This window comes from Bubalus bubalis, chromosome 7 (assembly GCF_019923935.1).
Source record: "Bubalus bubalis isolate 160015118507 breed Murrah chromosome 7, NDDB_SH_1, whole genome shotgun sequence".
NCBI lineage: Eukaryota > Metazoa > Chordata > Mammalia > Artiodactyla > Bovidae > Bubalus > Bubalus bubalis.
In genome coordinates this window covers 58317682-58331836 of record NC_059163.1, presented here as the reverse complement: position 1 = coordinate 58331836, position 14155 = coordinate 58317682, and the positions used below count along the sequence as shown (strand labels likewise).

The following is a 14155-nucleotide window of genomic DNA, read 5'->3' as shown; positions in this document are numbered from 1 at the left end:
TGTCATTGCTAAGTAAGATATATTGGGTGAAAAAAAAAGTACAATAGAGTATATATGGTAGTCTATCTTTTGAGAAGAAGAGAAGTAACACAGAAAGAAAGGATCAACCAGAAACTAATGGAAATGATTATCTACAGAGAGGAGGTGTGTGGAAATGCAGTGGAAGGAATAAGGATGGAAGACTTCTGAGAAGTAGAAGTTTTTCAATAGTTCTGACTCTTGAACAAAGTAAAAATTAAAAAAAAAAAAAGAATGAACAATGTAATTTCTAAAACTGAATACAGACACTTCTACAACTAAACAATAAAACAAATAATCTGATTAAAAAATGGATAAAGAAAAAAAATGGGTAAAGAACTTAATTGGAGAAGGGAATGGCAACCGACTCCAGTATTCTCACCTGGAGAATTCCATGGACAGGGGAGCTTGACAGGCTGCAGTCCATGGGACTGCAAAAAGTTAGACACAACTCAGCAACTCATACATACATACATACAGGACTTAAATAGATATTTTTCTAAAAAAGATACACAAACAGCCAATAAGCATGAAAAGATGCTCAACATCACCAATTGTTGGGGAAATACAAATCAAAACCACAGTAAGACATTACCTCATATCTGTTAGGATGGCCACTATCAAAACCACAGAAGACAAGCATTGAGTGGAGCAACTGGAATTCTGGTGTACTACTAGGTGAAATGTAAAATGAAGCAGCCACTATCGAAAACAGTATGGAGGGGAGTTCCCCGAAAATGTTTAGATAAAATTACCATATGATCCTGCATTCCCAGCAATATATATATACACAAAAGAACTGAAAACAGGATCTCAAAAGAGATACATGCACATCCATGTTAACTGCAGCATTCCTCACGATACCTTAAAGGTGGATCTTTCTAAATTTCCATTAATGGATAAAGAAATGTGGTAGATACACACAATGGAATACTAGCCTTAAAAAAGAAGGAAATGCTGTCATATGCTACAACATGGATAAACCTTGAGGACTTTATACTAAGTGAAATAAGCCAGTCACAAAAAGACAAATAGAATATGATTCCACACTTATATGTGAGGTATCTAAAGTAGTAGAAACCAAAAGTAGAATAGTGGCTACTATGGGCTAAAGGGATCATAGAAGAAAGGGGACTTGTTCTGCGGGTATAGTTTCAGTCTTACATGATGAAAATGTTCTAGAGATCTACTGTATTGACAATGTGTGTACAGTCGACACTACTGTACTGTGAACACTTAGAAGTGGTTAAGATGGTAAATTTTGTTACCAATAAAGAGTCAAGCAAGGATTATACTCATCAGTAGAAATGAAGAGTCAACAAATGTGTGTGCACATATAATTGAATACAAACAGAAAACCAATTGTATAGAAAACTGATTAACAACCATTCAGACAAAAAAATTCCAATTCAAATAACTAATGAGCATGGTTCTCTATGCAATCTTAATTTAACAGAAAGAACTGCAAAGAAACCTTGCAAGGGTTACTGAAATAGTAGTTCTGAATTTATTGTGTTTATAGTAGCACCTTATAGTAGAGTAGTATAAATAAATTTACCAGAGTTAAGAGAAATTAGGATTTATAGTGTAAGAGAAGGTTGATGGAGGAAGTTTAGAAAAAGTTCCGATACTGGATTTCAACTGAAAGTGGCCAATGAACTCATGATTTAAAGTATATATATGTCCTAGCTGTACATACTGAAAGACCTGAAGAAATTATGTATCTAACAATAATGTGAACACAATGGCCATTCCAAGGCCTTGGTTTATAAACACCACTCTCCACTAAAATGGAAATAAGGTTCTTTGGAAAAAATCTATCCAAATCTGGGAAAGGGAAGCAGAAGGTGAACATCTTGTACCAGAAAACAAAGAAGTACTCAAAGACTCATAGAAAGACATGTCAAAAAGACACTAGATGCTTCAAAAGACAGGAAAGCAAGGATGCTCATCTGGGACAATCTGACTCTCAAAGGAATAAAATGGACTATAAGGCACTGAACAAAGAATCTATGAGTGATTTTGTTTTTTAAACAGGGGCAGGGTCTTCTCTACAGAAGAATGCCAGCTAATGTGAAAGGAATGACAGAATCAAAAAGGGCAATATTTTATAACCATCAAAGTGGGTGCTAAAACAGTTGAGTAAGGACTTCCCTGGTGGTCCAGTAGTTAAGAATCTGCCATCCAATGCAGGAGACACAGGTTTGATCCCTGGTCAGGGAAGATTCCATATGCTTCGGAGCAGCTAAGCCCACTGACCAGAACTACTGATGTCCAAGTGCCCTAGCCTGCACTGCAACTAGAGAGTAGCTCCCACTTATGACAACTAGAGAAAGCCCGCATGCAGCAATGAAGACCCAGTGCAGCCAAAAGTAAAATAAATAAAAGTTCACTGTTTTTAAAAAAAGTTAAGAATGGTTGAAAACAAATTATTCTCACAAACTATTTATTAGTTTAAAAATTACTTATTAACTGCAAGTGGGAGAAGTACCTTTACAATGCAAAGCTGGCCAACTGTACCCAAGTGATCAAACTTAGCATAGTCAATACAACAAAATTTGGCATTACATGCCTCCTGATATGATGCAAAGGTAACTATATACCACTGATTGCATAGTACACTTGCAAAAAAGGTTCAACTTGAATCTAAGCATAAGGAAATGAGACAAAACAGATTACTAACTCTTGTAGGACAAATGCTTCAAAAAATGTCATGAACAACACTCCCCCCAAAAATGAGAGGTCCTTCTAGATTAAAGGAGACAAAAGAGACATGATAAATGCATGGGATCCTATATTGGAAATTGGACAGAGGAAGAAAAATTCAATTTTTTTTCCTTTAAAAAAAATTTATTTATTTTAAATGAAACAAAGATGAATATTTTTAATAATAAAAGGTACAATTTCACAAGGAAGATAGATATCATACACCATTAGACTTTAACAACAAAGAAAAAAGATATGAAAAATTCAATTTTGAAAAAATAAGTTTTAGGGCAATTCAGAGAATTTTATTATGGACAGTATAACAGATATCATTATGTCGATGTTAAATTCGTAGAATATGATAATGATCATTGTTATAAAGTAAGAGAATGTCTTTAGACTAAGACATTAGCTTATACTAAGACTGCTGAAGCATTCAGAGGTGGAATCTCAAGATGTATGCAAGTAACTTTCCAACAAAATAGTGTGTTACACCTGTCTCCCTCCACGTGTGTTTGTGTGTGTGTGCATGAAAGCAAAAGTGACAAAATGTTAACAACTAGTGAATCTAAGTGAAGGGATATGAGTGTTTAAGGTGCAATTTTTCCAAAATTTTTAGAGGGATAAAATGTCTCAAAAGAAGATATTAAAATGGGGTTAAAAAAAAAAAGAGAGAGAGAAGGGGGGATCATCATTATGATTGACCAGTAGTACTTTCTAGTAAGAAGAATTCAAGTAATATAAGAAACAAGTTCTAGGATCAAATCATGAGCCTCCTTCATAATTTTTCCCAAACTAGCATATAAAGAATTCCTACAACTTTTTTCTTACAGTAACTTGTTACAGTAATTTAATAAAATACATTTTATAGATCCAGTAAATTCGCTGAAAGTATAAACTGTTGTTTTTTGAGATTAAATGTTTTTCAAATGTATGAATGTAACTACAAAGTGTAGTATCCTTTGATTTGTCGTGAGAGCTCCTATGGTAGATTAAAGACAGTCACAAATTCTTTTCTACTTCTTCCATTGAGAAGTTAGGTCAATTTTTCTCCCCTTGAATGCGAGCTGGGCTATGAATATGTTAACAGTAGACTAAGGTAGAAATGTCAAGGCCAATTCTGAATAAAGTCTTTTAAAAGTGCTGACAAATTCCTCCGGAGTGTCTTGGAAAACTGAGCTCAACTACCCTGCTGGAGAAACCATGTGGAAAAGCCTTAACACTACATAATACCCAGAAAGAAGGGCCAAGTTGAGTCCAGCCTTTCAGCTGTTCCTACCACGGCACCAAGTGTTTGAGAGAAGCCAGTGTGTACACATTAGACCAGTCTAATCACCAGCTGAATACCACTGAGGGACCCTAGTACGTAATGTGGAGCAGAAAGCCAAGTCTGGCCCAAATTTCTGATCCACAGAACTGTGAGATAGGAAGAAAAGTTGCTGACTGTAGGTAAAAGGTGGAAGCCACCCAAGTGACCATCAAAGAATGAAAGGATAAACAAAAGGTGTTATATATGTGAATTCTGACACATACTGCAAGAACAGATAAACCCTGAAGACATTATGCCAAGTGAATAAGCCAGCCACAAAAGCAGTAATATGATCCCATTTATACGACAAAGCATGAGATGGTTGGATGGCATCACTTGACTCAATGGACGTGAGTCTGAGTAAACTCCAGGAGTTGGTGATGCAGCCTGGCATGCTGCAGTCCATGCGGTCGCAAAGAGTTGGACACAACTGAGCAACTAAACTGATACAAGGCTCCTAGAGTAGTCAAATTCATAAAGACAGGTAGAAAGTGGTCGCCTGGGCTGGGGGAAGTGGGGAATAGAGTTCTAGTTTAATGGGTTCAGAGTTCAGGTAAGGATGATGAAAAGTTTTGAAGGGATGGTGATGAGGCTGCACAACAACGTGAATGTACTTAAGGCACTGAGCTCAGTTCAGTCACTCAGTTGAGTCCGACTCTTTGTAGTCCCATGGACTGCAGCATGCAAGGCCTCCCTGTCCTTTACCAACTCCTGGAGCTTGTTCAAACTCATGTCCATCGAGTCGGTGATGCCATCCAAACATCTCATTCTCTGCAATGCCCTTCTCTTTTTGCCTTCAATTCTTCCCAGCATCAGTCTTTTCCAATGAGTCAGTTCTTCGCATCAGGTGGCCAAAGTATTGGAGCTTCAGCTTCAGTCCTTCCAATGAATATTCAGGACTGATTTCCTTTAGGATGGACTGGTTGGATCTCCTTGAAGTCTAAGGGACTCTCAAGAGTCTTCTCCAACACCACAGATCAAAAGCATCAATTCTTTGGCGCTCAGCTTTCTTTATTATCCAACTCTCACATCCATACATGACCACTGGAAAGCCTATAGCTTTGACTAGATGGACCTTTGTTGGCAAGGTAATGTCTCTGCTTTTAAATATGCTGTCTAGGTTGGTCATAGCTTTTCTTCCAAGGAGCAACTGTCTTCTAATTTCATGGCTGCAGTCATCATCTGCAGTGATTCTGGAGCCCCCCAAGATAAAGTTTCTCACTGTTTCCATTGTTTCCCCATCTATTTGCCATGAAGCGATGGGACCGGATGCCATGATCTTCGTTGTTTGAATGTTGAGTTTTAAGCCAACTTTTTCACTCTTCTCTTTCACTTTCATCAAGAGGCTCTTTAGTTCCTCTTTGCTTTCTGCCATAAAGGTGGTGTCATCTGCATATCTGAGGTTATTGATATTTCTCCCAGCAATCTTGATTCTAGCTTCTGCTTCATCCAGCCCATCATTTCACATGATGCACTCTGCATATAAGTTAAATAAGCAGGGTGACAATATATAGCCTTGACATACTCCTTTCATGATTTGGAACCAGTCAGTTGTTCCATGTCCGGTTCTAACTGTTGCTTCTTGATCTGCATACAGTTTTCTCAGGAGGCAGGTGAGGTGGTCTGGTATTCCCATCTCTTGAAGAACTTTCTACATTTTGTTGTGATCCACACAGTCAAAGGCTTTGGTGTAGTCAATAAAGCAGATGTTTTTCTGGAAGTCTCTTTCTTTTTTGATGATTCAGCGGATGTTGGCAATTTGATCTCTGCTTCCTCTCCCTTTTCTAAATCCAGCTTGAATATCTGCAAGTTCACGGTTCACGTACTATTGAAGCCTTGCTTGGAGAATTCTGAGCATTATTTTGCTAGCATGTGAGATGAGTGCAATTGTGCAGCAGTTTGAACATTCTTTGGCATTGTCTTTCTTTGGGATTGGAATGAAAACTGGCCTTTTCCAGTCCTGTGGTCACTGCTGAGTTTTCCAAATTTGTTGGCATATTGAGTGCAGCACTTTCACAGCATCATCTTTTAGGATTTGAAATAGCTCAACTGAAATCCATCACCTCCACTAGCTTTGCTCGTAGTGATGCTTCCTAAGGCCCACTTGACTTAGCACTGCAGGATGTCTGGCTTTAGGTGGCAATCACACCATCATCTTATCTGGGACATGAAGATCTTTTTTGTATAGTTCTTCTGGGTATTCTTGCCACCTCTTCTTAATATCTTCTGCTTCTCTTAGGTCCATAATATTCTTGTCCTTTATTGTGCCCATCTTTGCATGAAATGTTCCCTTGGTATCTCTAATTTTCTTAAAGATCTCTAGTCTTTTCCATTCTATTGTTTTCCTCTATTTCTTTGTACTGATCGCTGAGGAAGGCTTTCTCATCTCTCCTTGCTATTCTTTGGAACTCTGCACTGCACTTTGGAACTATGGCACTGAACTATACACTTAAAGATGATTAAAATAGCAAATTTTATATGTATTTTATTTACCACAATAAGGTTTTTAAAAGTTGCTGTTTTAAACTATTAGGTTTAGGGGTAGCTTGTTAAACACCAGCTGATAACTAGAACAATTCCTCTATGCAAATGGAAATTTAAAATAAAAGCTGCACTGCATGAAGCATTACTTCACAAATGTATACTGGCCAGATATTAGGACTTCATTTTAAGAAATCTTGCCTCTCCATTTAATTTCTTATTTTCTTAGCACAATCTTCTGCAATACATTTATTAAAATAAAATATATAGATGAAATCCAGACTTGAAATTATACACTACCTATAAAATTAGCATACCACGTGGCAAGTAGGAATAAATAAAAAATCATTTATGCAAGTGAAAATGATTATAACCCAATCAAGTATTTCTGAGGTCCACCTGAGGTGAAGGAAAAGGAAAGAATTCATGGTCTTCCTGCAATCTATTCTTCCCCTCTTCCAACCTAGGTTCTTAGGAGAAAAGGGAGTGTTCTACCTAAATCAAGCCCACCATATCTTAACTCATATTAAAGTATCCCACAGGCCAGACTACAGAAAGCAGAAGTGAGAGCATGGGGAAGAGGGAGAATGACAGACACAAAGAGAAAGATTATAGAAAAATACAAAGAAAACACGGAAGTAACACCTAGTGGGAGAAAAATGGGGGACATTTTCAGAATAATAAAACTCTAAATAATACAGTTTTATACTGCTTTCAGAGTTCAGTGCCCCAGACAGGTCTCTAGCTACAAGATCTTTCCTAATTCTTAGCATCAAGGTAGTAAGTATTTGGGGTATGGAGTTGTAGCTAGAGACCTGTCTGGGGCACTGAACTCTGAAAGCAGGTAACAGAAATGGATATAAGTAACAAACTTCATCCTAATACCTACCTTCCTTTAAAAACCAAGGCTTTTAGGGCCTCCCACTCAGAAAATAGCAGGAACAGAAGAAAAAATAATATGTAGCATATAGCCTTGTAATACGTGACCTGAGATAGACTGTATAACAGCCCATGGGCAGAAGCACTTAATGGAATTTGTACAATACTGTTTATAGGTGTATCTTGAATGTGTTACAAAACTTATCAGACATGACTCCTGCATTCGTTTCAGAATCCTTACTTAAACAGGAGGAAGGTATTTGTGAACTACCTATCTTGACGCTTAATGTAACACTGGTATTAAAAAATGTCTGCTATCCTTTCAAACAGGTAACTTTTATATGGCTTTTAATATTTCTATAACTGATCTAAATAACAAAATCATTAATGATAGTTTTCAGCTTTATGTTACTAGGGTTGGTCACAACCTCTCAGAATCAGTTTCTTTATCTGGAAAAGTTGAACAAAACCAAATAACTTATAAGCTACCTTCTAGTTCTAAAATTATAAATATCTACTTTATCATCTCTAGTATGCAATCTCAGATAAAGTACTTAGTTGCAATTCAAAATATTTTCAAGTCATCCTTCATTTTCAAAAATAAGAATACTCCTCTAAACCAATATTAATACATATTATTTATTCATTCATTCAACAAATATATGTTGAGCACCTAACTGTGGGGTTCCCAGGTGGTGCAGTGGTAAAAAAAATCCACCTGCCATAGAGGACACACAGGGGATGCAGGTTCAATCCCTGGGTCAGGAAGATACCCTGGAGTAGGAAATGGCTACCCACTCCAGTATTTCTGCCTGGGAAATTCCACCGCCAGAGGAGCCTGGTAGGTTACATTCATGGCATTGCAAAGAGTTGGACATGACTGAGCACACACACATACAAACTAAGCACTGGGAGGATATACAAGTAAACAAACAGATGTATTTATGAAGCTTACAGAGAAGCTGAGGACACAAACCAAATAAACACAAGCATAAATGTAATATCACATCTGTAACAAGTGACATGAAGGGATTAAAAGAGTATATAACAGGAAATCTAAGAGACTTCCCTTAATGAAATGGGAGGAAGAGTACGTATATGGGTTACATAATTTAAAATCTGTCTAGGCAGAAATGAACATGGCATGTTTAAGGAATTGACAGAATGGTAGTGTAACTAGATGTAAAAACAGAGTAGTTCCTTGTAAATAGAAATGAAAACTTATAAAATACAAAAGTATGTCTTAGCTTTTTCAAAGACATACTCTAAGAATTACTTTCAAGAAACCTTGAAAGCGCCACAATAGTTTCTCTCTAATGTTAAGAACACAAAATGCTGTCCCATATTTCCCTGCAAAAGACCAAGTTAACTCTCATTAGTTCCCTCCCCCTTTTCACTTTACCGTTTTCCACTGCATGATAAAAATCACAGCTTCCTTGATCAACTTCCTTTAGATTCCTTACAAGAAAGCAGCCATAAGAATAAAAAGATACATGATGCTATTGGCCTGGCTCTGCCACTAACCAGTCCCATGACTGATCTTGGTAAATGTTATTTGGCCACTTTGGGTCTAACTTTTATTATTTGTGAAATAAAAGGAGTTCTGGAATTTCTTTTAGAATCCTCCTAAATGTTAAATGCTTGTTCTATTCTTGAAAAATGAAGAAAATGGACTAAACACCTCTGAATTCTACTGACCAGGGTTTTACTAGACTTTAAGCCCTCTTCCTCACAATATTTGAACACTGTTGCTATAATAATAATAAACTATTGAATTTATACAAGTTACCCACAAATAACACAAAAATTATCAAAAATATAGCTAGATATTATTTAAAATCTATACTAGTAAGACAGTAATACTTTTACTAAAGATGGATCCCTAAAAAGTACAGCCTGCTTTGGTGGTACAGTGGTGAGCATAGCTCCTTCCTAAAAAGTACAAAGTCAAAATCGCCTTACAAAGGCAGGAGGAAGACAAAATCATTAAGAATTCTTGAAAAAACAACATTTTAGCAATAGGACATTCAAATTGATTAATATGTATATCAAATTTAACTTCCAAAAGACCTGATAACAAATGAATATTCTAACCATATGCTCATTCTAGACTGTCAATTTAGTTAAAAAATACTTCTGACATTTAATCTACTTTCAAACAGAAGATGTATATACAATCATAACTTTTTAAAAACCAGATTATCCATCACCAGAATTCAAGGTCTCCATATTCTTAATATGAAAATAATAGAAAGATCTACAATTTTACTTAATCTGTATTTCATAATTCACATTTCAACATCTCAAAAATTTAAAACAATAATAGTACAACCTTAAGAAGCATCAATTAAGCACCCTCACTTCATATACAATCTTTAGTATCAAGATTTATTTTGATGTAAGGTATTGTGTCCTATTCCTTTCACATGGGCAGCAAATTGTAGGATCCAACTAGATTTTTAAAAACAAACTACAGGAACACTTTTAAATATTAATCACTGACAACACTGTAAACATTTACCAGGCACTATACTAAATTCTAACAGCAAAGGGGCAAGATTATTTTCTAAAATACATTTCAACAAGTTGCCCAAGGGGAAGACTGGCAAGGTGCCAATACTGTTGCTTTCCTCACCTTCCACACACTCCAACTGATCAGTAGAACTCTGAAATGTCTCTTGGATTGTTCCCTATCTCTCTATTCCCACTATCATAGCCCCACTTCATGATTTCAACATCTTTGACCTAGACTACAGTTTAACAGTCTCCTAGCTGGACTCCCCGTCTCCAGTCTTCTCCTATTTCAATCCAGCCCCCAACGGTGACCAAAAAAAAAATGTCTTCAGCACTGCCAAATGTTCCTTAGGGGTCAAAGATGCAGTGGTTGAGAATTACTGCATCAAGCTGATCCCATAATAAGAGTAACACTTACTCTGTAAGGCTGTGGCCACAATCTATAACCATGCAACAGAAAACAAAAAATTAACTTACCTAAAGGTTGAAACTTACAACCTTCACGTTAGGACCACCATGTTTAAAAATAAGCTGACACCTTATAAAATAAGCCATAATCACTGTCCCTAAAACCCCTTTGAACATGTGAAAATAAGCCATCACTCTACTTCAAGCCTTTTTGAAAAGTCAGTACTTTCTGTTAAAGTTTAATCATACTACTTACATATTTAAGTTTTTGGATATTAGAAAATTGTGGTAATTTTTAAAATGCATTTTGCACTTGAATCAGTCTCCTAGAAGCTGATGAAAACCTTCCTAGGCAAATTATTGCCTACCTTTAAAGCTGCAAGCTACTTTGAATAGTATTCTCAAAAATATTTCTAGACAAAAAACCTTAAAAAATACTCGAGTTTTTATACTTAGAGAAAAAAACAGTAAAATTAAAAAATATCACATATATAACGCTTTTAATTTCTCATAATGATTATGTCCTTAACAGAGATACTATTCAATGATACAGCCAAGACAGAACAATACCTTTCAGAGGAGATAAAAGACGTAAAATATCTTAAAAAACAAAACAAAAACCTGGTAGGTGAAACTTAAGGCCAGACCCAGCAGAGCAGTAATACCACAAGACAGAGCACCTCCGACCACAAACGTCTGAAGTGTGAACATTCTGTCCAGAGAAACTTACCTTCAGTCGTTTGATCATTTCGTCCGTGGTGATCTTGTCGGTGATCTCCTTAACCCCCGGAGGGTAAGCGATCTTCCCGTCGGCACTCACGACGCCACAGAGGGCAGTGGCAGGCTTGGGCTGCGCGGTGAAGTCCATCCTGGGGGACAACTTTTCTTTCCCAGTCCTCTACCGGCCTCTATCGGTCAGAAAACAAAAGTTCAGCGGGAAAGGGGCGACTTTGTAACCTCTTTTTTCATTTCAAAAATCCTAATCTGCAAAGGGTCATTTCTCCAGGGAGGCCGGGGGCTCCGCGGCGGGCCCCCTACCCGCTCGTTCCCGGGGCTTAGACCCTGGTGGCCGCCTTGCCGCCCCCACCCACGCGGGCCCCGCCAACCCGGGGCCCTCCGGGCTCCCCGGCACCGGCGGCCGCGGGAAGCGCCGAGCAGAGCCAGGAGTTTCCCATTCCTCCTTTCACAATGAAACCCACCCCCAAGCACCGCGGTCCGAAGTTTGGAGGCTTTGAGAGCCCAGCGAGGCCCCTAAGGCCCCGGCTCGGTCAGAGAGAAGCCTTGAATCCCCACCCGGCCGGTCCCCTCCGGGAAAGGAGACGCGAGGCCTATAGGGCTCGGCTTAGGCCGCAAAACTAGGGACCCAACGGGACCTACACGCAACGGCGGCTCCTGGGAACCTACGCCCTTGCCGGGCAAAGCTGCGGGACCCCAGGTGTCCCCGCCACGCTCCCGCCCCTCCCGTGTCCCGGTCCCTCACCCCCGCGGGAGGGGAAAATAAGCTGCCCTCCACCCCGAACCCCAAGCCAGGAAGCGGCTGACGCGGCTCCGCACTTCACATTTTGTTCCTTCAACTTCGGCTCAGGGACCCCGGAGGCTTCTCTCGCCCCCGGCCACTCGGCGCAGTCCGGTGCCGCCGAGGCCTTATCGGCACCTCCAGGCAGCCCCGCCGGGCCTCAGTCCTGCGCCCCCCCTCTCCGGTCTCCCCTTCCGTCCCCTCCCTCCCCAGCCGAGGGCGGGAGCCGAGCCGCCGCCGCCTTTACCTCCTCCTCATGCGGGCGGAAGGTGCATCGAGCGCCCGGGCCTCTGTCAGGTGGTTGCGCCGCCGCCCCTCTCCGGGCTGCACACAAAGCGGCTCCGCGGGTCCCGCCGCCGCCGCCGCCCGCCCCGGAGCGGCGCTGGGGCTGGCGGTGCCGAGGAGGAGCAGTCGCCGCGGGGGGAGACGCGGGGCGAGTGAGAGCTGGGCGGGGAGACACTGCCGCTCTCCGTCTGGCAGAGGAAGAGCAGCCTCGGAGAAGGCTCCTCCGGGAGCGTGTGCGCGTGTGTCCGCCCCGGACCCCGGCTGCCCGCCCGCCAGCACCTCGCGCCGGCCGGGTCCGCCGACCCGGACCCGGACGCCCCTAGCAGCGGCGCGCGCGCGGCCGTCCGTGCTCCCGGCAGCCGGCGCCTCTCTCACACACCGACGGGTCACGCGAGCGGTGCGAGAGCACGCGAGAGCAGGGCGCGCGCCTCGCTCCCGCCCCTTCCTCCGCCGGCCTTGCCTCCGCCTCCCTCGGGCCTCAAGCGGCGGCGCGCGGGGCAAACAGCGCCGCCACCCGGTTGGCGCCAAGACCTGCCGCACCGAGCGCCTTCGGGAGGACCGGACCCAAAAGGCGAGCAGAGGAGGAGCCTGGCTGGCGGGAAGCGACTCGGCGCCCACGGCCTTTTGGGGCCAAGTTGGATGAACGGAGTTTATTACCGTTTGCCGCGGAGATGAGTTCATGACTTTTGGGATTCATCCTAAACGACGTGGATGGAAATGGTTGAAAAATGGTTAATTACTCGGTGATAATAAACTGATTTCCTCCCCAGGGACAGAAGATCTGCAACCTGAGGAAAAGTTTTGCAACATGGCACAACGTGTGCTGCTCATTCTTGTTTCTTTTGACAGCCACCAGAGTTTGCCCTCTCCTCTTTACATGTCTAAAATTAATATTTTGAAAACTGCAAAATATGTAAATTGCACTGAGTCGAGTAGTTCTCAAAGAATAGACGAAATTTCCTGGACTGCACTCCCAAACCTAGAAAATCAGGATTTCTGAGACTGGAATTCAGAAATAAGCCTGTTTACAAACTGGATAGCTAAGTCTTATGAATATGGAGTAACTAATTAAAAAAAATTTTTTTAATATACCAAAGGATAGCTTTTTCTTTCATCCAAAGGAAAACCCAATGCAGTGGTGTTTGAACAGTTTAAAATAAAAAACTGAAGCAAATGAACTTCGGGAGCACATATAAATTTCCAAAGATGAAGTTAAAAAGAGAAAATAATTTGAAATAGTCTGCAGCTCTTGAAACTGATCGCTGTTGTAGTTTACAATGATACCGGATTATTTAAATTATTCTTGATGGCTGTTAATTGGTCTTTTCCACATTCTTTGTTTGATCTTAAAAATATTATAGGTGCTGCCCTCACTGAATTGCTTTTCGAGTAATATACAAGGAAGCAATTATCTCAGAATCTAACACACCACAGTTGCTGATTTGCTAGAACTCTGCCCAAAAGTCAGTGCTTTGTTCTTAGACATTTAGGGCAGAATCCATTAAGAAACCTTCATCCAAACTGTTAAACTAACCAAAACCTACACTGTTTTTAGGCTCTCTCACATATGATTTTTAAAAATCTGTTACATTTAAATAAAGAGTGATTTTTATTTTCATTCTTGCCATTAGTAATTTACCCATTACTAAATGGATTTTTGTATATATCCATAAAGTTGTAATTTTAATTACCTACATTGTTAATACTGTTTGATTTTATAAACACTCAAAAGATAGTAAGCCCTAAAGATCGTAACACATAAATAGGTTGAACTTATAAATTCTAAATTGCAGGAATTCTGAAATTTCTGTTTTTATTTCCTTTTTAAAAAACATTTCCAAAAAAAAAAATAATAATAAAATAAAATAAAAAAATAAAAAACATTTCCACTTACAGTAAATGAGAAGTGATATATTCATTTGTGAACAATTATGTGAAGAGGGCCTACTATACAAGGTATTGTTTTGAGCACTGAGAATAAAATCTGTAGTGGGAAAGAGAACAAAGATCCCTGCCTGTTGTGCTAGAGCTTAATTTAT

The 14155-nt window shown here is 40.1% G+C and overlaps 1 protein-coding gene across 4 annotated transcripts in view; it reads right to left on the bottom strand.

The window, feature by feature from the left end:
- Positions 1-12218, bottom strand: part of PDS5A (PDS5 cohesin associated factor A) — a 134213-nt gene extending 121995 nt beyond the window's left edge. Inside the window, exons 1-2 of one of the 4 annotated variants that reach the window (XM_006068246.3) lie at positions 12079-12218; positions 11046-11223 (exon numbers count right to left, since the gene is read on the bottom strand). In XM_006068246.3, coding sequence (XP_006068308.2) covers positions 11046-11183 — 138 coding nt within the window. In that variant the 5' untranslated portion in view covers positions 11184-11223; positions 12079-12218. Of the gene's footprint in view, positions 1-11045; positions 11224-11869; positions 11997-12078 lie in introns of those variants that run through there. The other 3 variants (XM_044945969.1, XM_025290141.2, XM_025290142.2) reach the window with 3 other exon arrangements.
- Between the last annotated feature and the right edge of the window lie 1937 nt (positions 12219-14155).